Source organism: Leptonychotes weddellii, chromosome 11 (assembly GCF_054177405.1).
Source record: "Leptonychotes weddellii isolate Sample4059 chromosome 11, ASM5417740v2, whole genome shotgun sequence".
Classification (NCBI taxonomy): Eukaryota; Metazoa; Chordata; class Mammalia; order Carnivora; family Phocidae; genus Leptonychotes; species Leptonychotes weddellii.
The window spans coordinates 87,206-112,677 of record NC_138379.1 but is presented as its reverse complement, the minus strand read 5'-3'; the positions used below and the strand labels follow the sequence as shown (position 1 = coordinate 112,677).

Below are 25,472 nucleotides of genomic sequence, written 5' to 3'. Positions count from 1 at the left end.
GATCGCAAAATCCTGGCAGTGGGGCACCTCTGCTGCAGGAGCTCTCTCCGGCTACCGCGCCTGGATTCTATCCTGAAAGTGACACACAATCTCAGTGTGTGTGCGGGGCTGTATGGCTGCATCCTCAGGCCTCCATCCAGCCCCAGACCCCCACCTCCCGCTGTCCGCGTCCTGCCGCCCCTGCAGCGCTGGGATGCCTTCTCCATGTCTGGGCCTGACTGACCCGCAGCCAGGAAGCTTAGGGGACTGATGGACTCAAGGCCCAGCTCAATATGTAACTTCGGTTCCTGGAACCCGTGGACTAACACGCAGTGGAGGCCAGCAGGGCGAGCTCTCCCGCCCACCACTCCCTCCTCGCAGCCCTCTGCACTCCCAGCGGGAAGAACCCTGGGCTTCACTGCGCCCGAGGAAGAAGGAGGGGTTCCTTCCATTCGGACAGCCCAGCCAATAAGAGCAGAGCCCAGCCAAAGAGAGCACAACTCAGCCAATAAGAGCTAGTCACAGCCCAGCCAATGAGAGCTAGTTATAGCTCTGCCAATGAGAGCACAGCTCAGCCAAGGAGAGTAGAGTCCAGCCAATGAGAGATGATCACAGTCCAACCAATGAGAAGCCAGTACACTTGCCACTCCCAGTTCACTCCAATGGACTTCTAGTTTACAACAGCCCTCCCAACTCCACCCCCCTCCCATAAAAGAGCTTGGATTTTTATGTTTCGGGACTTATATATGGTTTTGCCGTAGCTTCCTTTTCCAGAATTGTGATTTTCTGCTATTCCCAAATAAACCCCTTTTCCTGGTAAAATAACTGTCAGTTTTATTTTTAAGGTTAACAACCCAATTCCAATGTGTGGGGGACTGCCCAGACAACACTAAGGAAATGTTGGACACCAGCAGGGTGTTCACTACCTACTTAGAAATAATGTCAGATCCCACAGGTTAAGGGCTTAGTTTTACGAGACTGTCCTCCTGCCCGCACTTCAGGTGCCAGTCACAAGTCAGGGTTGTCACCTGGGCCTCTGACCGAGTGGCTGTAAATCCAAGGTTCCCATGACTTCTCAGTTCTATTCATTCACCAGAGCGGCTCACAGAACTCAGAGAAACATTTTACTTAACTAGATCCCCAGCTGATTACCAAAGGATCCAAGTCAGGGACAGCCAGATGGGAGAGGTGCCCAGGGTGAGGTCTGGGGAAATGTCCATGGCCGTTCCAGGCACACCACTGTCCCCGGATCTCCACGTGTTCCCCAACCCAGAAGTTCTCAAAACCTTGTCCTTTGGGTTTTATGGAGGCTTCATTACTGAGCCATGACTGACTCATTGGCCTTTGGCGATCGAACTCAACCTTCAGCCCCGCTGCCATCCCCGGAGGTCAGAGGGTGGGATAGAACTGACCCTCTAATCCCTTGGTTGGCTGTCCTGGCAGCCAGCCCCCATCCTTAGGTGAGGGTCCAGAAGTCACCTCATTAACATAACAAAAGACACCTTTATCACTTCAGAAATGCCAAGGGCTTTAGGGGTCCTGTGCCAGAAACAGGGATGTCGAAATACATATTTCTTTTTTTTTTTTTTTTTTAAAGATTTTATTTATTTATTTGACAGAGAGAGACAGCGAGAGAGGGAACAGAAGCAGGGGGAGTGGGAGAGGGAGAAGCAGGCTTCCCGCTGAGCAGGGAGCCAGACGTGGGGCTTGATCCCAGGACCCTGGGATCATGACCTGAGCCGAAGGCAGATGCTTAACAACTGAGCCACCCAGGTGCCCCCGAAATATATATTTCTTAATATAAATCACCATATCACAGTATCTCAACAGGCAAAACATCATCCTGGCCCCTCTTTCTGGTGGGGCACAATGGGTCCAAGGAATCATGGCAGGCCCAAGTCAAACTCTCAGTGGGGCCCCTGGTTTGTGTCCTCCAAAATTTGTATCTTGAAATCTTAATGCCCAAAGTGATGGTAGTAGGAAGTGGGGGCTTTGGGAGGTAATTGGGTCATGAGGGTGGAGCCTCATGGGAGAATTAGTGCTGTTATCACAGAGACCCACAGAGCTCCCTAGCCCCTTCCAATATGTGAGCACACAGTGAGAAGTTAGCCGTATGCAGCCAGGAAGAGGGTCTCACCGGAACCTGTCCGCGATGGCTCCCCGATCTGACTTCCTGCTTCCAGATCTGTGAGAAATAAATTTCTATTGTTTATGAGCCACCCAATCTATGGTACTTTTTATAACAACCCCAACTGATGAAGACAGGAGGTTGGGGGACAGGAACCTGAGGTCTTGTGGAAAAGTTAGGTTGGAGACCCTGGGAGCCCTTCTGCCAGAGTAGGTACTTAGGTATGAGTCTGGGGTTCAGTGAAGTCTGGCCCTTTGTTGTAAATATCCGTTATTGGCACATAGGTAGCATTTACAGCCAAGGGGTTGCTGGACGCTCCAGAGGGAGCCCAAAACAGAGCCCTAAGCTCATCCTTCCAAACCTCTGAGGATTCGGGAGGGCAGGAGTAACCAGCCAAGGGGGCTGAGAAGCAGCTGTCTACCCACGAGGGAGGAGGGCGGGCTCCCTAGCAGATCACGGAGAGCTCACTGCAGCACCTAGCAGCGATGGTGCTGGGGTCTCCTCTGGCGAACCCCCTACAGTGCCACAGCCCCGTTTCCGTCCTGCTGTGGCCGGTCTCCTCCCGCCAGCACATGGGCAGGGACTTCTGGAGTGCCAAGGCCGGCCGCTGGTGAGCCGAGGAGATCCCTGGCAGAACCCGAACTCTGGGTTCTGGGGATGGAGCCCAAGCCCGGGGGGTCTCCAGCCCTTCTCCGCAGCCGAGGCGACACGCCCCCACCCACAGCCCCGAGGACTCCTTTTGGCCGCGGGGCAGGGGCTCGGGTGGGCAGTCTGCAGCCGGCGCACGCCCCTGCCCCTCGCCCCAGCCGCCTGCCGGCGGGGACTCCCGGGGCGGGGGAGGGGCTCGCGCGGCGGGGGGCGGGGGGCGTCGCGGCGGGGCGGGACGGGGCCGCGCTCTCCGCGGCGCAGGGCTGTAATTTGTCGTTATATTTAGCGGGCGGCGCCGGGCCGGGCTGCGGGAGGGCGGCGGCGGGGCTATAAGCGGCCCCGGGCGCCCACCCTCGAAGCGGGAGCCCGAGCGAGGAGGAGACGGCGCTGGAACCCATGGACACATCGTACCCCCGCGAGCATCCCCGGGCCCCGACGCCCCGCAAGGCAGACGGCGCCGCCCACACGGCCCTCACTCTGGGGGCGCCGAGACCCCCACCTCGAGACCACTTGATCTGGTCGGTGTTCAGCACCCTCTACCTGAACGTGTGCTGCCTCGGCTTCCTGGCGCTGGCCTACTCCATCAAGGTGGGCGGGCGGGGGTCTTTCCGGACGGGGGTGGGGGCGTTGCTTGTCCAGAGGGCCTGAGAGGCTTGTGGCGGGAGGGCCTCTCCAAGGGGCGAGGCCTGTGAGAAGGCCACTCCGTTAGCCAGGCGGTGGACAAGCTCTTCACCTCATGAGGGCTTCTCCATTGAGGCAGGGGTACTGTCCTCAGTGGGGGGGTCTGGTCCCTCCAGAAGAGACAGGGTTGGTGGGGGGTTACCCAAGGGGGTCTTTTTCATCAAGTGGCTTTTCACATGCTGGGGGCTCCTACGACCAAAGCCCCTCTGGCTTCAGCTCCTTGGGGTCCTCAGCACTCCAGGACTCTCCACCCACAGAGGGTCCTTGGAGGCTGATGCTGGCCCAGGTTGCTCTCTGAGTCCACAGCTGGAGTGGGAGCAGGCAGGGCCCCCAGTGTATGTAGAGACCTGGCCCTACCACTGGTCCACAGGCCCGAGACCAGAAGGTGGCTGGAGACCTGGAGGCAGCCGGGCGTTTGGGCTCCAAAGCCAAGTGCTACAACATCCTGGCCACGATGTGGGCGTTGGTGCTCCCTCTGCTTCTCCTGGCGCTGGTGGTGACCGGGGCTCTGCACCTGTCCCGGCTGGCCAAGGACTCTGCCGCCTTCTTTAGCACCAAGTTCGACGACTCGGACTATGACTGACAGGCTGCGCCTCGTCTGCATCCTGACCCGCGGACCCTGACCCCAGTACTAACCCCCAGGGCACTGCTCCAGGGACTCTACCCTGACCCCCTGGAACCCCAACTCCACCACAGGACCTGATGGCCGCCCCTCCCACCCCAGCCTGGGCACCTAATGCTGACCCTGAAGATCCCTTATTTGGACCCCAGTGGCCTCAACTGCAACCTTGGTGGTCCCCGCTCCCCTAACTCCTTGTACCCAGGCTGGACCCTCCCTCCTCACTCACCAGACTCACTCAGCCTTAGTTTCACAATTAAAAGCACCTGGTTCCAGAAAGTGCCTCCTGGGCTTTTTGCTGGGGTGGCAGAGGGTTTCTTCCTGAGGGGAACCACCCACACTAGGGGCTCCCCTGGACTGACCCCAGCATGATGGTAGGATGACCCGTTCTGTCTGCTGGGCCGTGCTCCGACTGTCGCCTTCACTCAGGCACTGGGTGGCTTGTGGCTTCTGGGGTGGAGGCGCCTGAGTATTTTAGACTGAAGTCTGGGAACTCAGGCTTTTGATCTCTGCTGCCCTGCTGGGCACTGTGGTTTAGTGGCCTCTCTTCCAGAACATGTGTGCCCTTCCCCATCTGTGTGTGCACTTGTATTAAGTGGGAGCCCCTAGGAGGATATCGCTTGTCCTCACCCTGCATGTTTCTGTCAGTGGGTCAGGCGAGTGCCAGCCTCCTTCTTTGGGTCATTCTGTCTGTCCCTAGGACTCCTGCATTCCTTCAGTTTTGAGAAATTTCAGTCCCCACAGTGCGTTCCCTCTCTCCTGGGTCAGTGAGGCTGGACACAGACACATGAGCACACAGGCGTGACCCTTCTATCAACCATGCACACAAACCTCACACACATATGTGCAGTTGGGCAGAGGGTGAACATGGGGGGGTGAGGACACTTTCTGAGCATCCTTGGTGCTGGGTACACATCCTTGTATCATTCTACCTCCCTTGTGCACCACTCTCCCCCTTCCCGGAAACCAGCAGAGCCTGGCAAAGAGGGGGGTTGCTAAATCCATGCACACACCCTGTGTGGTTGGGGATGAGGTCCCTTAGGCCTCCCTGTGGCTGATCCAATGACAGGGCAGGCTAATTGCAGGGGCCTTAACTGCAGGGCGGTCCAGGCTTTTGAGCACCCCACCCAGAGAGCACCCCTTGCCTACCCATCTGCCTGGGCTGGGTGTGGGGGTCTGTCTAGCTGCTGTACTTGGAGCCTCAGAATACCCCCCTCTTCTGTGACAGCCAACAGCTGGCCTGTCTCCACAGTAGAGATGGTAGAGATGGTATCCTGGCCACATATCAACAGCATCCCAGCCCTACGCTGGAGTGTGTGCTGCCCCAAGCCAGCCCCTGCAGGTAGGGGTGTGTGCTGCCTGGGGCCTGGGGATGGAGATGGGGCACTGGCCCATGCCGGGTGCTGGTCCCACGTTGGAGTGTGCCAGTGCTTGGACCAGGACGGATACAACATGCCAACCCTGAGCTCCAGGTTTGGCCCAAGAAGGGAACCACCTGCGCTGGATGCACAGGTCAGAAGTGGGGATCAGCTTGTGTGCGACCAGGTACATGTCCCCAGGCATGGGATGGTCTGTTAGTCCCCACATTTGGTGAGGGGAACAGAGATTGCCTGGCCTGTGCCCAGGTGCTGAGGACACAGAGTGTGTGGTCCAGACAGGCGTGGGGGAACGTTACCAGCAGCCCTCCTCATCCCAGGCTGTCTCCGGGGCAGGCTGAGGGACCCCGATCCAGTTTAGGCAGTTGGCTCTACTACGGACCCCTGACCAGCCATGCCAGCACACGTGCGTGCCACCCTGCCACAGCCCCCTCAGAGGGTCACCGCACTACGCGTCCAGAGGCACACGTACGTGGCGCGTACATGCAGGAAGCATCAGGCCGTACCAGTCCTGTGCATACAGGGCCACCCGCCACCCCCCCGATGTCTGTGCCCACATCTGGCTCCAGGGCTGCGAAAACGAGCCTCTGCGCTACTGGGATAGGCCCAGCCACCACACCCTGCTTTAGCAGGTCTGCCTCAGCCTTTGCCACACGTCCAGCAGCTGGGGGGGAGCCGGTGGGCACCTGGGCAAGGTGCTGGCTCCAGTCTCTGGGGCCACATGCTCTTGGGGACCAGCACTGACATCCATGCTGATCTGCAGCTTGGCTGGTTGTGCTCCCTTGGAAGCCATCCTTCTTCCCACATGCTGCTCCCCACAGTAACCCGGAGACAAGCCTTAGGATCCCTGACACCTCCACCCACCCTCCTTCCCCACTCCATCACAGCTTGTATGCCTGGTGTCTGCTGCCTGGAGAACTTGGACTACCTCTCCACCCAGAACAGAGAGAGAAGAGGGGGTTGCCAGAGTGAAGGAGGGTGGCAGGCCCACTGCTTGCTCTATATGGGCACATTACTGCACTTCCTGACCTGACCCCATCCATTAGGCAGCCCTCACTTTCAGAAGGAAGGAGAGCACCAGCTCCTTATGGCAGACAGACTTTTCTCAGCATGGAATTTTAATTTCTCAGGCAGACCTGGTGTAGGTGGCATGGTTCTCACCAAAATTTTGGCAGCAGGTACCATCTCACCTCATTCTTGAGAAACCCCCAAGGACCCAAGTTGGATGTGCCAGCCGAGGGGCTGAGGCCCCAGGAGGACAGGCAGCCTGTTAGGACAGATGGGCCCAGGCCAGTGGCCTTGAACCCATGCACCCTTGGCCCCAGTCCTTCTGGCAGGTCAGAGGGAAGGTGCAGGGTCTTGTTCTGCACTCCACCTCCCTCTCTTCTTGGCTGAGGAAAAACCTGTGACAGGGACTGTCCAACCTCACTGAAATGGCCCAGAGGCTGGAGGAGCCACAGACTGAGGATGCTGAGTGCACCTGGATTCAGCCGTGCCTGATCTCATCCGTGTGACACACGAAGTTCCATTTTGGTCTGTAACTGAGAGAGTCCCCAGGAATTCCACAGGGGACCAACGTCCTGCCTCATGCCCTCACCCCTGCCATCCTCCACATGGAGGCTTGCACCTGTGTCTGCCTTCTCAGCAGAGTTGTCGGCCACACCCCGGCCCCACGTTGTGGTGTCCCGGGAAAGGGTACATGTGCAGGTGTCAGCTCAGAAAGGCAGGCACAGATGTGGCTGAGTGTGAGGCCATGGGGAAGCTGCAGTCCATGGAGGTTTAGGCTGGGGAGGGGCTCAGGCTAGAGGCAGACCACCTTGAACTTTGGACCAACAAATTCAGACTTTCCCTGGAGCCTATGAGCCTGGCTGCTGGTTGGAGAGTGGGCAGGAGGGAGGAGGTCAGCGGGCTGGGAGGGTGTTGAGGAGGGGTGGATGCAGCCAGCTGGGGGGTACCCACAGAGGGAGGCCAGATGGGAGGACCCAGAGACATCCCTGAAGCCCTGGATGTTCAGGTGCAGTGCCCAGGACAGCCCCAGGGTGAGGACACTGGTGGGGCTGGAGGACCCAACAGTGTCCCACAAGGGGTCTGTGGGTTCTGGGGCAGGTGTTTAACGTCTTCAAAAAATTCTCCTAGGAAACTCTTGGAGCAGAACTTGCTGCCTCTGGGAGTGACCTTTGTATCCGTCCAGCTGACGAGGGAAAGGAGACTTTGTGCCCTGCAGGGAGAAGGGGGCATCTGGAGTGGGGGCACATATCTAGGGGGCTACCCTGGGGGGTTCACCTGCCCCGGACCCCTGGGTGAGTCTGGGGGTGGTTGCCTACCTGGGAACAGGGGGAGTCGAGTGTGTGTCGGCCACAGCTCAGCCTCCAGCAGGGGGGCCCAGGGTCCTGCCTGGGCTTTGACCTCAATTGTCACAGAGCCCTCGGAGAAGGAGAAGTCAAGCTTGCTCCCCTGGTAGGAGATGCCGTAGATGCACACTCCAGAGACCCCTGCCAGACACATGGGGTCGAAGGTCACGCCAGCCCTGGTGATCCTGGGGGGAGGGGAGACGTTCATGAGAGCAGGAAGTGGGGGGGCATGTGACTGCTCTCTGTTGGGCCTATACTCACCTGAACCCTGTGAATCCAAAGAGTGCTGCTTGCACGAAGCCCCCCATGCCGGTCAGGAAGTTCACAGCGCCCGATCCATCTGCATTCTCTGTCCACACCTGCACGTGGCCAGGCAGTTAGTGCCCGGACTCCCAGGATACGGGCCCCCATGAGGCTGCTGCCCCTGCTCCCAAGGGCAGGGCCCGAGGTCAGGCAGGAGTCACCAGGGACCTGACCCTGCTACGACTCCCCCTGAGGCTGGGCTCCCACTCCTACCAACCAGGGGCCGGAGCGGGAGGCAGGTGTGGTCAGCGTGAGAGCTGATACCGAGACCAGGCTACCTTGAATGGCTCAGTTATGTTGGCAAAGCTCCTTTCCAGGAGGTCCCGCGCCCGCCAGGGGTCCTTCAGCTCCATCCAGCCCACAGCAAACATGCTCTGGGGTCAGAGGTCAGAGGACATGCTGGGGCATAGCCCACTGCATGGGGAGGGGAGACTGAGGCTAGTGGGGCAGGGCTGGGGCTGCTGTGAGGACCGCCACCCCACACCCCTGCAGTTTCCTTACCCAGGTCATGGCAGGACCCTTTGGGGACGTCACAGCCTCATAAATCTCCAGGTTTTTCCTGCGAATGTGAGGACTCAGGTGGAAAGGGATGGGGTATCCCAGGAGCACAACGTCTGCCTGCTTCACCTCCTCTCCTGGGGAGGGACAGGTGCTGCCAACGGGGGAGGGAGCAGGAAGGGGGAGCTGCTCTACCAGGTAGGGGACATTCAGGGTGGACATAGGTCCTGTTGGAGGGGTGAAGGGGCCCTGAAGCAGCTCCGAGTACACTCACCAGGCTGGTACCCATCAAACTCAGGGTGGAAGTTCCGCATTGGGTCAAAGGGCACCTTGATCTTATCAGCCACTGCCAGCCATTCGCTGGGGACAGGCTGACCCAGGTCCCGGGCCAGAGCAGCAGCAAAGCGCAGGCTAGGGGCGGAGGAAGGGAGAGGGGGGCTGTAGCCCCAGCCCTCCCTGCTGGCCCTTTGCATGCTGGCAGTATGGGCAGGGGTCTTGGGTCGGACCTGTTCTGGACCAGGACGTTGGTGTACACGGAGTTGTTGACCCCTGAATGGTATTCGTCGGGAGGCATGACTCCTGGGCAGACAAGTGCAAGACGGTGCTTAGTGCAGGGTCCTAGGGACCTGCCCCTGATGCCAGTAGCCAGTGTGGGGCTGGCAACGTCAGGTGCCAAAGATCACACGCTGAACTGAGGAGCATCCACCTGCCCCACCAACCTGTGGCCACCTACTATCCCGGCCACAGCTGTCCATGCCGCTCCCTTCCACCACTGGCCCTCCCCTATGACCGGCCCCCCTCCCCATGACTCTCCCGCCCTCCTCGTGCCCTCACCCTTCAGGTGGTACTTTTCCTCCTCAGGGCTCCACTCCACACGGCTGCACCAAAACTCAGCCACATCCCTGACCACATCCCAGCCACCAGCTTCTTGGAAGAGCTGCAGGTCCTGGGGAGCAGGAGAGGGTGGGACAGGGACCGTAGTTCTCTGGTTGCTACATTTCTTGTCAGTGCCCGCCCTTCTGAGTGCCCAGAAGTGAAGGCCTGGCCCAGAGAGGAAGTCCTGGTGGGCGTGGGGGGCGTGGCCGTGTCAGGTGGGTGGTCATACCTGGTGGCAGGGTGACACCTCACCTGGGTGGTGTGGTAGTAGAGCTGGAAGGCCAACACCACAGCTCCGTTTACATGGATTTCCTGGGTCCCATAAATGTCCTCAGGGCAGACCTCCAGACCAGAACCTGCGCTCTCCCAGGCGAACTTGGCTCCCTGACGGGTTGGGGGCATGGAGCAGACCTGACTATTCTGGGGGTTGGGGCACAGGGATAGCCCACCCTTTCCCCCATGCTCCCAGCCTTCAGCCATGGAGGACAGAGGTGGGGGCACCGAGCGTCGGGTGCCCTCATGGGGACCTGCAGGCTCAGGGTGCCCACCATGTGTCCCCACCACAGCCCAGGCGGCTTCTGCCCAGCTTGCACCGTGTGTTGACCCTGGGCCAAGGTAGCGGGGGGACGCCAGCTGGGCCCCAGTGAGGCTGTTGTTCCTACCTATGCAGTGCAGGCTGGGGGACGCTGCTGAGCCCCTGTAAGAATCCAGGAATCCCAGCCCCACCCAGAGAGGAACCTGAGGTGATGGGTGCAGGCCTAGGAGGGATGTGGGGACATCAGGCCCTTCAAGGGGCTCTGCAGGGGGCGTGCCCAGGTCCCCCTCACCTGGTAACCCAGCTTCTGGGCATTGTCTTTGGCCCCACCCAGCGTCCGGACACGGTACTCCAGGAGGGCCCTGGCGGCCTCTGGGTGGAACATCAGGATATTCGGGAACATCCAGAGATCCTGAGAGCAAGGAAGGGCCCCTTGTTCGGGAGCTCTCACACCCTTCTCTCTCGCCTGCCTGCCCACATTCTGCCTTGGCCAGAGCTGGTGCTGCTCATGCTGCCTCCCTGAGCGCCCCTCTGTCGCCTTCCAGCTTCTCCCTCTGCTGCCCACCCTGCGTCCATCCTGGGCCCTCCACACCTGCCCATCCCACGTCCCGGTCTCCAGACTAGATGCTCCTCGGGTCTGGTCCCCAGCCCAGTGCTTCACCTCCCCAGCAGGCATCTGGGTCCCCCCGGCAGCTCAGGCTGGAAGCTGCGCGTGGAGCTCCATTGCTCACTAGCTGCCTGAACTGGAGTGAGTGACTCCGCCTCACCAGAGTGGGCCACAGCACTGGCTTCTGGAGGCATCTGATGAAGAGGGGTAGCATCCCGGGCCCGTCCCACGCTCAATGGACACCAAGTCCCAGTCTCTCCTGGCTCCCACTCCTGTCCGAGGCCTCAGCCTCTTCCACCCATGCTCCCCTCAGCAGCTGCGAGGGTCCTCCCAGAGCACACCTCTGTTAGTGTCATTCCCCAGTTCAAGTCTCCATGGCTCTTACAGCCCCCCTCCAGCTGCTCTTCTTCCTTGGTGAGGTGCCGTTTTGCCCCTGCAGATGCCACACACCCTCTCGGCTCTGCTGTGTGTACCCCCTGGTCCATCTGCCTGAATCACTCTTTTCCACCAAACTCCTACACATTCTTCGGCTGAGATCCCACCTCCTCCAGGAAGCCTTCCCTTCTGCCATGGCCTCTGTGATTCCCCAGCCACGGCCCCCATCCCTGGTAGGGCAGAGACAGCAGCCGTGCCCGTGCCCTCAGCCACGGCGTACTCCACGCCTGTGTGCTGCCCCATCTGTGGCTGCTGTGTGCTGAAGGTGGGATGATGCATACCTGGTCCCAGAAGACGTGGCCCCAGTAGCATTCCTCTCGGCTCCCATTGGACAGGCCCCCGGGGCTGAGGCCATGGCAGGTATAGCCTGGGGCCCCAGGCTGGGGCAGGGCACTGAGCAGGTAGTAGAGGGCGCCACGCAAGGCCTGGCGCAGGGGCAGGGGCCCCACCACATCCAGGCCACAGCCAGCCCAGAGCTGGGCCCAGGCCTGGGCGTGGGCCGTGTACAGAGTGCCCTCTGCCTGCAGCTGCAGGGCCTCGGTCAGGCAGGCTCGGGCCTCAGCCTGGCTGCCACCCACCACGGTCAGGAACTCCCAGGTCTGGTCTTCCTCACTTTCCCCAAGGGTCAGGGCTGGGGGCACTGGTGTCCACAGCATGTGTACTTCCTGCTGGGACCCCTCAGGTTGCTCCGGGGTTAGTGTGTGGCCATAAAGGCACCTGCAAGAGTAAGGCCATGTCTGAGGGACCCGCTCCCTCCTTAGTCTACCTGGCCAGCCCTGACCCCCTCCTCACCGGGCTCCTTGGAAGTCAGGACCCAGATGCAGGTCGAGGTCTGGGCTTTCTGGGGAGAAGGCTGACCGCAGCAGCACCGTGATGGGCCAGTTCCCCACGGCCACACGGGTGATGGACACACTGAAAGCCATGACGTGAGGCAGCGTGCGGTGGGCGTAGATGCGCTGGGAGGCCCGGAAGCTGGGGCCCTCTAGGGTGTGCAGAAAGGAGCCTGGGAATGGGCAGAGGGGGTCAGGGCAACTCGCATGCCCCACTTAGGGCCACTGAGGACAGTTACAAAGCTACCAGCCCCTCAGGGGGGTGGATCCACCCTCTGAGCCCCAACTGCCCTGTCTGGAGAGCTACGGTTGCACAGAAGACCCCAATCTTGTAGCAGTTCAGGAGGCCCGCAGGGCTGAAACCCTGCTTTTCTTTGTGAGTCAGGCACCCTGAGTTGGAAGGTGTCAGGATGGGACTGCTGTTGGTTCCCCCACTCACCTAGGACAGTGGTGGTTACCTGTGTTAGTGTCCAGGACAAAGGTCTTGGTCAGCTGATCTCCTGTCTCTGCAGGGACCTCCAGCTGGACATTGAGGGGACTCGGCAGAATGGCCCGGTGTGTGTCCCTGCAAGCCCCGTTGTACACGCCGCTCACATGCAGTGTGTCATGATACACACGTGTGCCCAAGTATGTGTTGGTCATGGTGGCCAAGAGCCGGGGGTCACTGGGCAGAGAATGGGCAGTGAATATGGTGGGGTCCTCAGTGGCATCCTCCATGGAAAGTCTTGCTCAGCAGAGTGGCCTGGAAAAGGGGGAGTCAGTGGCCCCCACAATTGGCTGGGCCTCCCTCTTTTGACTGTCTGTTAAAGCCCTAAGCCTCCCACCCCACGAACTTGGCTGATGCCTCTGACAGCTGGTGGGGAGGGTGTGGGCCACCTGGGCAGGCCCGATTTTTCACAGGCCCCACTTTTGAGCCAACCCAGGAAACACTTTCAACGCTAAGAGATGCTCAAACTCCTAATACTGATCTCCAGAGACCCAGCTGAGTCCCCAAACTCCCACCTTAGGACCTCAATTCGAGTCCTTCCAGCTCTTTCCAAGCCGCACCCCCACGGGCCCCGACCTGTTAGTGGGGAGTGAGGAGGCCTCAGTCGTCCGGACAGTAGTCCTCAAGAAGGCTGGCTTGGGGGAGGGCTGGGGTGTGCGCCGGAGCGCGGTCCGGGGCGGTGGGGGCGGGGGGTTGCGGAGGCCAGCGACCCTGGGCCGGGGCGGGGAAGGAGCCGGAGCTCCGGGAGGCAGGCCGGGGAGGGTCTCTGGGGCTCACCGCAGCCCTGCGTGTCCCCAGGCTCCAGCCCGCTCGGCGCTGCCCCTCCTTGGCCAAAGGGAGAAGTAGCCGGCGGCCGCCCCGTCCCCGAAAGGCCTTGCGGTCCCCGCCCCCAGGGCCGCGCAGGGCGGGGCAGCTGGGCCCCCACCCCCGGGGCGGAGCCGCTGGGCAGGCGAGCGGGCCCCGTGGGTCCGCGTGCACACCGGGTGCTGCTGCTGTGCACGCGGGAGGTGCTCGCAGCCAACTGCGGGAGGAGCACAGTTTGAACGCTGACCTCAAGGATGTGTCCAGGGATGGATACGAGGCGGGCGGGGGCCTTTGGTTTGCGGTTGCCCCTCTCCGGTCTCGGCTTCCTCTGTCTCTGCGTGAGCTTCCGTGTCCCCCCTTCAGAGAGGTGGCGCTGCCGGTCCCCCTCCAGGAGAAGTCCCTCCCCTTGCTCTGGCCCCACCTTCCGGCCCTCCCCAGCCGCTGCTCTCAGACTCCGTTTCCCCACCTGCCCACCTGGACGCTCCAGGGCTGGGCCCTGGGCCTGTCTCCTTGCCTCTCTGGCCCTGGCCTGACCCACACGTCTGTGCTCTGACCACTGGGCCCAGCCAGAGACACTCAGATTCCACGTGTCCCTCAAAACCAGCTCTTCTTTTTTTTTTTTTATTATAAGATTTTATTTATTTATTTGAGACAGAGAGAATGAGAGAGAGAGCACATGAGAGGGGGGAGGGTCAGAGGGAGAAGAAGACTCCCCGCCGAGCAGGGAGCCCGATGCGGGACTCGATCCCGGGACTCCAGGATCATGACCTGAGCCGAAGGCAGTCGCTTAACCAACTGAGCCACCCAGGCGCCCAAAACCAGCTCTTCTTGCAACCTCCCGCAGGAGACTCCTCCTGTCCAGCTGCTCAGGCCCCCTCTGTCCCCACACCCACTTCCAATGCACAAGTCCTGTTGTTCTGCACTTGCCAGATCTCACCATCGCCACTGCAACCTCCGAGGTCAAGCCGACCTCTTGGATAGACACAGTCCACACTCTGTGCTTCTGCTCTGCCCTCTGCAGTCCTTGTTAACACAGCCACAGGCACCCTTCTGCTCCGAAGCCTGTGGTGGTGCCCACCTCACTGGAGGACCGACCGGCCAGCATCCCTTGCCCCCCCCAACCCCTCCCCTAGTCCACTGCTGCCACTCTAGCTTCCTTGCGGCTTCTGCAACAGTCCAAGCATGCTCCCTGTTATGGACTGGGTGTGTGCCCCCAAATCCATCAGTTGAAATCTAATCCCCAGTGTGACCGTATTTGCAAGTGGGGCCTTTGGGAGGTAATTAGGTCAAGAGCTGTCAAGAGTGGGATTAGAGACCTTACAAGAAAAGGCCCGAGAGCTAGCCTGCTCTCTTTCCACCATGTGAAGAGACAGCAAGAGGACAGCCCTCTGCAACCAGGAAGAAGGTCCTCACCAGATGCCATATTGACTGGCACCTTGACTTTGGACGTCCCAGCCTCCAGCACTGTGAGAAACACATTTCTGTGTTTGATAAGCGCCCCAGTTTATGGTATTTTGTCATGGCAGACGAGCTGGTAAGACACACCTCTTCATGGCCTTTGTACTTGGCTATTGCTTTGCCTGGAACACTTTCCGTCAAGATATTCTCAGGGCTTGATGCCTCACATCCTTCTGTTTTCAAATGCCCTGTCCTCAGTTAGACTTCTCCAGACCCAGTACTTGTAACTGGAAAGCCTTGGCTCTGTTGTCGCCCCGCATTTTGCCGTACTTTATGTTCCCCCAAAGCACTGGTTGGCCCCTGTCTATGTCTATACATGTTTATTGTCTGTCTTCCTGTCAGGTTAAGGCGGGGGGGATTTTGTCTGTTTTGTGGAATGAATGCCCAGATTTGAAAGGTGAGTATGGAAGGGAATTTCCCCCGAGAAATGAAGGCACTGACTCCCGTGGTTTTCATCTACCTGGACTGAGGTCTCAGGAGCCGGTCAAGCCCTGAAGCTTTGACCAGAGACCTGAGGATTCGGGGGCTGTCCACTGCTGGCCCTGTTCGTCAAACCCGGGCCTCGCCTCAGAGCTTCCTGTAGTCAGTCTGTAACCCTGAGCCTCAGTTCCCTCATCTGGGAAATGGGGAATACAACCCCACCCCATACAGGTGGATTGGGGACCAAAGGAAAGATTGTGAGCGCTTGCTAGGATGCTTGGCCACGTGCAACAGAAATCAACAGAAGTGAATCCAAAGGAGAATGTATTATCAGTGCATGGGGTGGGGGGGCAGGCTGCCTGCTGCCAGAGTCCCAGCTGCTACTCCATCTCCCTCTCCCCTGGTCTCCATCCCTGAAGACCTAGATAGTGAATGGACCCCTCTGGACTGGGCCCACACAGCCTCAGGGATGGCTTTGCTCCCAATGCCAAGATCCAAATTCCTGGGGTGGAATGGTGACCTGCCCACCTTTGGTCAGGGGTCAGCCCCTGCTCGATGCCCTGTGACCAGGGGCAGAGTTGTTGGGGCTGTGGGGCCCATAGTGCAGATGGGGATGGGATCAGTGCAGGGGTCGCTCTGCACTGAAGAGACCAGGTAAAGGCCAACACATGGTAGGTGCTTGATGCCTGGGAGCTCTTGACATCATTATTGTTGCTGGAGGCATCTGCAGGGGGAAGGCTAGAGGGCCTCAGGAGAGGAAGGTGGGTGGAGGAGAGGTCCCTGGGTTTCTAAGACAGAGATGTAACCTGTGCCCAGGGTGTGAGGGGAGGGGCATGTCCTGGGACCTGTCCCTGGCCAGGTAAGGGACCCTGTGTGTCCTCGCCTCCCATCTGCCTGCCCCCAGCTCCTCAGGCTCAAAAGAGCTGACCAGAGCTGAGAGCAACATCCTCCTGCCCTTGGGATGAGGAAGTCTACTCCGTAGGGCTGACTAGAGTCCTCCCCCTGGCCTTCGGGGCCTCAGAGGGCACTGATGAATCCTGTGGGAGGCTCGGGGGGACTGTCCAGTGCCGGGTGGGTGATGACCAGACCTGGCTTTGCCGTCTTCACTGTCTGCAGCTCCTTCAGTGACTGCTCGCTCAGCTCCACGGAGGTCAGACTGTAGCCATGCACACCGAACACAAGTGGGAGTAGGTTGGGGAAGCTGAGGCCAGGGCGGGGGGCGGGGCAGTAACAGGGCAGCAGTGTGGGGGCAGTGATGGGGCTGTTGGCCTGGGCTGTGCTAAAGCACACAGTGACAGAAGGTGTTAGGGGCGTCAGAGGCTGGGAAGAGGGGTTAGGGGCTGGGGGCCAGAGCCTTTCGGGGAGTAAAAGGGTATTGGGATCACTGGCCCAGACTTGCCATGGCACCAGATGACAGATGGACATTTGGTCTGGTAGAGTGGCTGAAGCCAAGAGCTGGGGCCAGCGCTTTGGAGCACGGGTCTCCAGGGGCTGGGTTTGAGTGTGGTCACTCGGGGGGCCCTGAGAGGGCCTCCACTTCAGGGCCCAGGGGAAGTCCCCAGGCACCCAGCCCAACCCACGGTTGAGGGGCTGAGTCCCCAGCACGTTTCCCGCCCCTGCCTCTACCTGAGGCTCTGTAGGCGGCATCCTGGGTGCTGTAGGGCTGCACACAGGTAGGTTACCATGGGTCCCGACAGTTGGCAGTCACTGAGATCCAGGGTAGTCAATGCTGGGCTCTGCCTGAGCATGCTGATGAGGTACTGAAGCGCTTCCTGGAGGCAGGGCTGCTGCACCCTGGGGGCGGGGTGAACCTCAGGACTGCTGTGGACAAACCGCACCCCCCCCCCCCCCCCCCCCCGGCCCCTGGCCCACGGCCCTGCCCTTGTCCCTCCCTTGGTCTCTCCCAGGCCAGGTCTTACCGGAGCTTCTGCACCCGGCACTGGGGCCAGGCCAGGCCCTCACTCAGCACACGCAGGCCTGCCTCGGTGAGCCAGTTGTGGAGGAGGCCCAGCTCCCTCAGGGCAGGGGCCTCCTTCAGGGCCCCAGAGAGGTCTTGGCAGACCGAGTCAGGCAGTTTGCAGCGGCACAGCCTGTGGTCAAGAGGCACACGGGTCTGTCTTCAGGCCCCTTGGCTGCTTTGCTACACCCCGGCTCCGCAAACTGCCCGCTGCTTGGGCGGCTGAGGTTCAGCTGGCGATATGCTGGCTCCACAGGAACAGAGTTTTCTCCGTCCTTTGTCACCACATGTGTTCCTGAGGCGCCCTGGCCATATATGCAAGTGCTGGACTGCACTCCGCTTTTCCCTTAGGACACAATTCTCTACCAGCTTTTTGATGAGCCAATTTAGATCTTACCGTCCACATGTTTAATTGCATATCATTGTCCATCGAGTTAAGGTAGGCCATAGTTTATTCAAGTGGCCAGTCCCTAACAATCGGGCAGTTGTGTTGTTCCTACTTTTTTGCTATTATAAATAATGCTGTGATGAACGTCTTCATTCATTCAGTTTAGGGGCAGAATCGATGGGCCAAATGTGCCGATCACCTTCTTGGCCCCCTACGTTTATTTCCAGGTTGCTGGAATACCCTCCTGTCAAGCTAAGTAACCATGTCACTATGCCCCACCGGTACTAGTTCCTACAGTTTCTCTTACCTTCTGCTTACTTGGTGATAGGTCATAGACTCAGTGTTGCCACATTAATTCTCATACCAACCCTCTGAGGCAGAATCTCTTGGCTCCATTTCATAGGGGAAGAAACAAGCTCAGATAGACTGACTTGCCCAAGGGCTCAGAGGCAGGCAACCTGGACTCAAAGCCTGTGTCCTGAATACTCCCTTCCATTGCTTGGAAGAGTTCAGAGGGGCTGCCCAGCACTTTCCAATAGCACCTAGCAGCCTTCCTTCCTTCCTTCGTTTGTTTGTTTCCTTTCTTTGGAAGGAAAATATGTTCTGGTCTTCTTTATCCCTCCCCCAGAATGCTTAGCCGCACCACGCTTTCCACTCAAACTGGGGCCAAACGCTCCTTCCTAACTAACACCGAAGCTGGTGATGGAGCCCCCGCCCCCATCCCCTCCTCCCTCCTCCGTTCTGTGTGGGCACAGCCTGTTGACCCCAGCCCGGGACACCAGAGGCCACAGGCTCTCAGTCTGTCCCCTCAGCCGTTTCCAGACAGGGCTGTACCTCTATCCCTGCCCAGAGTATCCTGCTTTGCATCCCTTCCAAGGGAGGGGTGGGGGCATGGTCACTCACGTCAGGCTGTTCAGACCACAATGTTGGTCAGTCATGGCCTCGAAGAGTGAACGTAGTGGAGAGGCCTGGGGTTTTCTCATGGTGGCTTGTGAACTGCTAGGAGAGAGAGCAAGGTGAAGCCCACCTGTCCCCTTCCAGTCCCTACCTCTTTCCTGTGGTCCTGAGGTGTCGGAGCTGTCTCTGCCCTCAACCCCAAACTGAGCTAGGGCCCCTCCACCCTCTTCACTCTAAACCCAGTGTGAAACCACTCATCTGGGGCCCCATGCACCTCCCCGCTGAAGCAGTCTATTTGAGTCCAGCCGGTGGGGGAGGATGTCACCCGCATTCCGAGCTGGGTCTACCCTTGCACGTGCAGTGGGCGTCCCCAGCCCCAGCCCCTGCCAACATCCTGACTTTCATTATCTCAACAGATGCTGAGCTCTGGGTCAAGTGCTGGGTTGGAGCTAAGGCAACTCGCCCTGAAGAAGCTGAGGGTCTAGTAAGGGGGATAGACATGGGTAGATGTCATGGCATACAGTGGTCTGTGGGGCACTTCTGGGGCCAATGGGGTCTCAGGCCAGCTGGGGGAGCCTGGCAAAGCACTGACAATAGGCAGCAAACAGAGTGGAGGGAGCAGCGGGTACAAAGCTCAGGGCACAGTGGGCATAGTTATTCCAGAACTTATTAGAAAGCTGGGCCTGAGCCACACAGCCATGCTTGGAGCTTTGCCTCGCATGTGGACAGCTGGGAATTGGCATGGCAAGGGCATCCTGGGGAAGGAGATGGACAGATGGACATTGGGAGGCTGCCTTGCAAGGGGGTGGGCTCCTCCTCTGGCGGGGGGGGGGCGGGCGTCCGCTGTGGACGTGCTCCCCCTGCCCAGATGGATGCACGGGCACACATTCCCCCACGGAGGGCCTGTGAACCGGGGGCCATCTTGCCCTGTAGACTCACGAGCTGCCGCCCAGGCTGCCATGCAGTCGCTTTATCAGGCTCTTCCTCTTTTTCTTCTCCTGTGCGGGGACCAGTCCACAGCTCACCAGCCGCAGTGCCTGCCCGGCGGGGCAGCACCTTACGCAGTAGCTCAGGACGGCCAGGTCCATGCGGCTGAAGCGCACGCGCTCCAGCTCCAGCTCGGGCCAGCCGCGCAGGGCTTGGTGCACGAAGGCGCCCTCCTGCGTCTCGTACAGGCAGTACAGCAGCTCCAGCGGGTAGTTGAGCTCGCCCTCCTCCTCTTCCGGCTCCTCGGCGCCTTCCGGAGCTTCGGTCTCTTCGGCCCCCTCAGGTGCCGCCCCAGGGCGGCCCTGGCCCTGTTCCTGCACCCACCGCAGGACATCCTGCTTCACGCGCTCGGAAACCACGCCGCCGAAGTGGCGCTCGAGGTCGCGCATCCGCTCTGTGTTCAGCAGCCCGAAGAGGAAGCGCGTGGTGAGCGTGAGGTGGCAGCGCCGCTCGGTGTCCCCCCGCAGAAGCGCTCCTACGCTGTCAGCCGGTGCCGTGAGATCTCTCTCATCCTCCAGCAGGTAGGACAGCGCAGCGAAGAATTCCTGGAAGCTCTGGTCCATGAACTGGTAGGTGACCTCTGTCTCCAGCACGCCTGGCAGCTCTTTCTTGCTGAGAAACAGCGTCTGGACTTTAGAGCCGCGAAGTTCCAGTCGTTCCAGATCCTTCTCCGCGAACTGCGCCCTGTGCCGGAGGATGCCTTCACGGGCCAGGCGGCACAGCTTGCGCAGCTCGCCCTGCATCTGGGGACCATCTGCCGCAGGCGCCGAGCTCAGGACGCTGGCGATGAAAAGCAGGTACACGGACGTGGTCGTCTTGGAGGTGCGCGACAGGTCCTGGCCGAGCTCGATCTGCTGGCGCAGAACGGTGCACACGATCCAGCACACAAAGGGCACGAAGCACAGTGCAAACAACGTCTCATTCTCCTTCACGAAACGGTAGGCACGCTCCGCCGTCCATTCGTCCCGAAAAAACTTGTGGAAGTACTTCTTCTTGTCCTTGTCGGAGAAGCCGCGCACCTCCGCGCACTGCGGTGAGCACAGGAGGCCCTGCATCCTCCCCGGGGCGGTGGCGCGCGCGGTCACCAGCAGGCGGGCGTTGGGCAGCAGCGTCTTGCTCAGCAGGCCGCCCAGCACCCGCGCGCCATCTGCCTCCTCGAAGGGGTCTGTGCAGGGCCTGGCCTCGGAGGGCCCGGGCGGCGGCAGCAGCTCGTCCGCGCCGTCCAGGATGAAGAGCAGCCGCTCGGACCGAGCGAGCATCTGCTGCAGGGGCGCACTGCGGTGGGGGCACTGGTCTAGGATCAGGCCGGCCAGGCTGCACGTGCCGGGTCGCTCCAGCAGCTCGCGGCAGGGCAAGAAGAAGGCGAAGTCCACCTGGTCGTGGTACAGCTTGCCTGCCGCCCAGTCGTACAGGATTTTCTTAGCCGCCATGGTTTTGCCGATGCCCGCCGGGCCCTGCAGCACTACAGTCAGAGGCCGCTGACCGTCTCCGTCGCGGCCGAAGAGGCGGTTGAAGGTGTGGGTGTCCGAGCGCCGAGCGCGCTCTGGCCCCTGCTCCTCCGCGAGCCCCGGAGCCTCGTCCACCAGCGTGGCGCTCTCGCGCGCGATAAGCAATTTGGTGAAGCGCTTATTGATCTTCACCGAGCGGCTGTTTCTCTCCTTCACCTTGGCATGCTGCTGCAGGACATGCTCTCTGTACTTCTTTTTGTACTCTGGTGGGGGCCGGCAGAGGGGACCGGAGGGAGTAAAGAGAACGGGGTATGTGTGTGGGGAGGACAAGGATGGGACGGGCTGCGTCACTTGACCCTCTCGGGCAGTTCCCCAACCCACTAGGTTAAGGTCTGTTTCCCCAGCTACACCCCAGCCCCTCTCCCCATCCAGCCTTCCCACACACTCTCCTCCCTGGGACCAGCTGTCGGGAACCTCCAAGCAGTGTAGAGGACACTCGTGCTGCAAACCTGAGGGTCACCGTCGTGTCCCCCCCCCCCCCCCCCCCCCCCCGCCCCGACAGCTTGGGGCCCGTGTTTCGTGCCGGGAGAGACCTACCGGACACGGAGAGCAGAGCGGAGGAGCTGGGGCCGAGCCCTGGAAGGGAGACCTGTGGTGAGGCCCTGCTGAATGTGCAGGGGCGGGGCGGGGGCCGCAAGAGGGAGTTGGGGCCACCCTCAAGAGCGCCCAGGATCCGAGCCCTGGGGCTGGTGAATTTGCGGATGGGGAAGCGGGAAGGATGGTGGCTCGAGGCCCAGACTCTGCCCAGGCGGAAGCGAACGGAGAGGCAGGGACCCTGGCAATCCCCGACCCTGCGCTCACGCTGCAGCCGCTGCTCCTTGAGTCGCGCCGCCACGTCGCGCACGTCCGCCCTCTTCAGGGTCGTTCGGGTCACGTCCAGCGCAGGCTCTGGCCCGTAGAATTGGGTCAGCTGCATCGCGAGGTCCACGGCGTCCGCGCGCTCCAGCCGCCCCCACGGGATGCTGCGGCCGTCCAGGGGCGCATCCCGCAGCTTGAGGCGGAAGCGCTTCAGCTGCTCCTGGCTCAGGTCCTCGAGCGCGGCCTGAAGCAGATCCCGCGCGGCAGCCGCGCGGGACTCCGTGCTGGGGGCGGTAGGAGTCAGCACGAGTGTGGCGACGGTGACCCCAGCCCTGCCGCGCCCCCCCCACCCGACCCCGGCGTCGGGGCGCCCAGGACAGTCAGCGAGTCAGAGGCGGCCCCATTTCCCCGCGTGACTCCAGGCCAACGCTTGGTAGCACTCCGCGGGGAGGGAAGTCATGGAGGAGGTGGTGGGCTTTGCTCCGAGGCTTTGCTGCCTGGTGGCGAGTGGGGTCACTCCGCGGCAGGCACTGGCCACCGCTGACCCGAGCGCTAGGGGGCGCCTTCCTGCTCTGTACCTCCCTTCCTGTGTTCCTCCCACACACATGGCCAGGCCAGGTCAAAAGTCTACGATGAGGTATCCGCAAGGGCCTGCGCTCTCCCCTTTCCTCCCTTTTCCCCTTCCCTTCCCTGGGAGCCTCGAGCAAAGCTGGCCTCAGCAGAGAGCCAGACTCACCACTTGGCCCAGACTGTGTTCCTCAGTTCCCCATGATACTCATCGCACTGCACCCTTTGGTGGGGTCCAGGCGGGGGGCCTTACGCCAGGGGCTGAATCTGAGCCGCTCCTAGGGAACAGACCCACCGGATGCCTTCTGTGCAGATGGAGTCCCTAGAATCCTGAGCCTGGGGGATGCTGGGGGAAGGTTGTGGATAAGGGGGTGTGAAGCCCAGGGAGTCAGCAGCCTTAGGTGAGGCCTTCGAGGGCTTCCCAAGTGACCACCCTGAAAGCCAGCACTCACCTGGAGCAGAAGGCCTCTGGCTGGTCCATGGAGTCTGGCCCCTAGGACTAGCACTTAGGGGCAGACGCAGGGATCAGAAAGGTGACCTCTCTCCAGGTTGCCTGGAGCCAAGTTCTAGGGGAGTTGTCCAGTCTCATCCATGCCGTAGGCCCAAGTGCTCTAGCTCAGCCAGCACTAAGATGTCCGTCTACCAGTCACCAAGCTCCCAAACTCAGGCACTGGGGCACGTGCACACAGTCACCCTTTAAGAGTTTTGCTGGGTGACCTTTGATTTTCTTCTAATCTTTTTTCCCCTTTACTGTACTCTGAAAACCCATAGGGTGTGGCCTCGAGACAGAGCTGTGAGCAGGTGACTGCAGAGCAGGGTGGACTGTGTGGAGGATGTGGCTGTCTCAAAACGAGACCTTCAGCTTTAAGGCCTCGAGATAGGTTAAATTCTGAAGGCAGCAGTGAAGAAGGGCTTCTTAGGCAGAGGGGACACTGGGATTTGCATGATATTATCAGGGAAAGGAAGGCTGTCACATGGGCCAGGGAAGAGCTCTGTGGCTTCCCAAATCTGGCTTGAGCAGGCTGATGAGAAGAGGTTTGAAGATGAGGAGTGTGTGTGACTGATGTGGGACCATGTGCGGCCAAATGAATGTGGGGTTCTACTGACAGTATCTGCCTGTGTGAAGTGTGTGTGTGTGTGTGTGTGTGTGTGTGTGTGTGTGTCTCGGTCTGTCTATGTGACCATGTTTGTTTTTTTTCCTAAAGATTTTATTTATTTATTTGACAGAGAGAGAGAGAGAGATCACAAGTAGGCAGACAGGCAGGCAGAGTGAGAGGGAGAAGCAGGCTCCCTGCTGAGTACAGAGCCCAATGTGGGGCTCGATCCCAGGACCCTGGGATCATGACCTCAGCCGAAGGCAGATGCTTAACCATCTGAGCCACCCAGGCATCCCTATGTGACCATGTTAATACTGTGTTTGTGTGAGGGTATCTGTGGTCAGCTACATAAAAGACCCCAAAGATACCAGGTCCTAATCTCTGGAACTCTTGAAGGTCCCCTTGTATACCAAAAGGGGCTTTGCTGATGTGATGGAATTCCAGGTCTAGAGATGGGAAGATTGTCCTGGATTATCCAGATGGGCTGTAAATGTCATCTCAAGTCTCATGGATAGAGGCAGAGGGGGATTTGGGCCAGAGGAAGGTAATGTGACACTGAAGCAAGATGCTAGGCTGCTGGCCTTGAAGTGGGAAGAAGGGGCCAAGAGCCAAGGGAGCGCAAGGAACACAGCACTTGAGGCTGGAAATGCAACTTGAAAAAGGCAAGGTGAGGACATGTCCTCTAGAGCCTCTGGAGGGAGTGTGGCCGACCCAACCCATGGAACTCAGCCCAGTGAAACTGATTTTGGACTTCTGGCCTTTGGAACTGTGAGAGAATAAATGTGTGTTGTTTTAAGCCAGGTTTGTAATAGCTTTTACAGCAGCCACAGAAAATGAACACAGTAGCTCTCTGAGCATTTCTGTGAAACTGTCCGCAAGAACAGGTGTTCTGGGATTGTCACTGCCTTTCTGGCCATAAGCCATCCTTGTGTTCAATCCTGCGTCCACCAGGAGCCCTGAGAACGGCCCCCTGGGGAGAGAACCCAGAGTCCTGGGATCCTCTTTTCTGGTTGCCCCCTCCACCAGGAGGAGGGGACTCACAGAGATGCCCATTTGTCTCTGATTTTTTTTTCTACTTAAGACAAATAGACCCCATGTCTCCCTGAGGTGGGCTCAGGCTTTCAGAGGTATGGCTCTGTTAACCACACTCACATCTACCCCAGGGTGGCGCCCTCCTTCTCTCCTACTCCCCAAATTCCTGACAGGTCCCCACCATCTAACTTGACAGCCCTCCACACTGGTAAGCCTCCTGGACACAGGGCAGGGTTGGGAGCAGAGAGCCTGGAGGGGCTGCTGCCGGCACACAAGGGCAGGGGCCACTTTGTGCTTTGAAAGAACTCTCGTGAACATGAACACGGCTCACTGTCCCCACAGAGCACTGAAAGGTAGGGGCAGTGCACCTGCCCTGTGTGGTGAAGCGGCTTCACCTGGGGCAGGCCCAGAGTGGGGACAAGACCCTTATTCCAGGCCATGGTGAGGGTAACACCCAGCAAGGCAGAGGAGTGGACTGAGTGTCCTTGGAGTCAAGGTCCTAGGGACAAACCCTTAGCAGAGTTGGGCCTCAGCTGCCAGGAGAGGTTGGGGATGGGGGGTGCTCCTGTCATGAGCTCTACGGGGTCCCAGCTCCCTTGACCTACTGGCTCCTGACTCAGCTCCTCTGACATGGCTGGGATTCTGCAGAGGGAAAGCAACAACAAATGGACAGCAAACGTAGGCGTGTCAGGGCTCAACCGTGGACAGAATGTGGGCCGTGCTCAGCTCGGTGGGCATCGCAGGGCCCTGGGCCACAGCCCCACTTCCAAAGACCCCAGTGCACCCCTCATGGACCCCTCACTGAACCCCGTTCCAACCCCGAGACACTCCACACACCCTCACTCCTCCAGGCAGAGACAGATGTCCCACGTTGGCTGGTGTTGTGTTTCTCTGAAATGAACATTCACTTTTCCTCTCCACAGGATAATTTCTTGAAAGCAAGTTCTCTACAACTGCACTGTCTCCCTTCCATTGTTTCAGACAGAAAGTGCCACCATCAAGAGCACAATCTCCTAGCCAGAACTTCGGGGATCAAATCCTGCCTCCACCATCCAACAGCTGGATCACCTTGGACAAGTTACTTAACCTCTCTGTGTCTCTGTTTCCTCATCTGCAAAGTGGCATGGTAATGGCACTCCAGCGTCGAGGGTGGAGAGGAGTGAAGCTGTAACACATGCACTTGCCCATTCTAGGCATTGGTTGTTA

At 59.7% G+C, this 25,472-nt stretch overlaps 3 protein-coding genes across 12 annotated transcripts; 1 reads left to right on the top strand and 2 right to left on the bottom strand.

Moving 5' to 3' along the window:
* Positions 1 to 1,599: 1,599 nt before the first annotated feature.
* On the bottom strand, positions 1,600 to 13,229 carry PGGHG (protein-glucosylgalactosylhydroxylysine glucosidase). 7 transcript variants are annotated; one of them, XM_081797460.1, is made up of 15 exons: positions 13,131 to 13,229; positions 12,325 to 12,608; positions 11,829 to 12,039; positions 11,318 to 11,753; positions 10,287 to 10,406; positions 9,712 to 9,843; positions 9,418 to 9,529; positions 9,090 to 9,162; positions 8,858 to 8,994; positions 8,587 to 8,720; positions 8,364 to 8,459; positions 8,044 to 8,141; positions 7,756 to 7,967; positions 3,296 to 3,441; positions 1,600 to 2,164 (listed from the first exon to the last, which is right to left on the bottom strand). In XM_081797460.1, exons 2-15 carry the CDS (start codon positions 12,581 to 12,583, stop codon positions 2,027 to 2,029), a joined length of 2,304 nt encoding a protein of 767 aa, XP_081653586.1. In that variant the 5' UTR covers positions 12,584 to 12,608; positions 13,131 to 13,229; the 3' UTR covers positions 1,600 to 2,026. The 7 variants fall into 7 exon arrangements, 5 of the variants coding, with proteins under 5 accessions (XP_081653586.1, XP_006741867.2, XP_081653588.1 ...); XR_014138414.1 differs by lacking the exons at positions 1,600 to 2,164; positions 3,296 to 3,441 and adding an exon at positions 6,532 to 7,649 and having other exon boundaries at positions 7,756 to 7,923; XM_006741804.3 differs by lacking the exons at positions 1,600 to 2,164; positions 3,296 to 3,441 and adding an exon at positions 6,532 to 7,649.
* On the top strand, positions 3,032 to 4,334 carry IFITM5 (interferon induced transmembrane protein 5). The gene is made up of 2 exons (XM_006741784.3): positions 3,032 to 3,343; positions 3,807 to 4,334. The coding sequence occupies exons 1-2, from the start codon at positions 3,152 to 3,154 to the stop codon at positions 4,017 to 4,019; spliced, it is 405 nt and encodes a 134-aa protein (XP_006741847.1). The 5' UTR covers positions 3,032 to 3,151; the 3' UTR covers positions 4,020 to 4,334.
* Positions 13,230 to 15,342: 2,113 nt separating the features above from the next.
* On the bottom strand, positions 15,343 to 22,851 carry NLRP6 (NLR family pyrin domain containing 6). 4 transcript variants are annotated; one of them, XM_006741805.3, is made up of 8 exons: positions 22,590 to 22,851; positions 21,574 to 21,854; positions 21,310 to 21,348; positions 19,217 to 20,975; positions 18,284 to 18,379; positions 16,955 to 17,125; positions 16,662 to 16,829; positions 15,343 to 16,191 (listed from the first exon to the last, which is right to left on the bottom strand). In XM_006741805.3, the coding sequence occupies exons 1-8, from the start codon at positions 22,616 to 22,618 to the stop codon at positions 16,053 to 16,055; spliced, it is 2,682 nt and encodes an 893-aa protein (XP_006741868.1). In that variant the 5' UTR covers positions 22,619 to 22,851; the 3' UTR covers positions 15,343 to 16,052. The 4 variants fall into 4 exon arrangements, with proteins under 4 accessions (XP_006741868.1, XP_030893200.1, XP_081653584.1 ...); XM_031037340.2 differs by having other exon boundaries at positions 18,284 to 18,376; XM_081797458.1 differs by having other exon boundaries at positions 21,310 to 21,854.
* Positions 22,852 to 25,472: the final 2,621 nt, after the last annotated feature.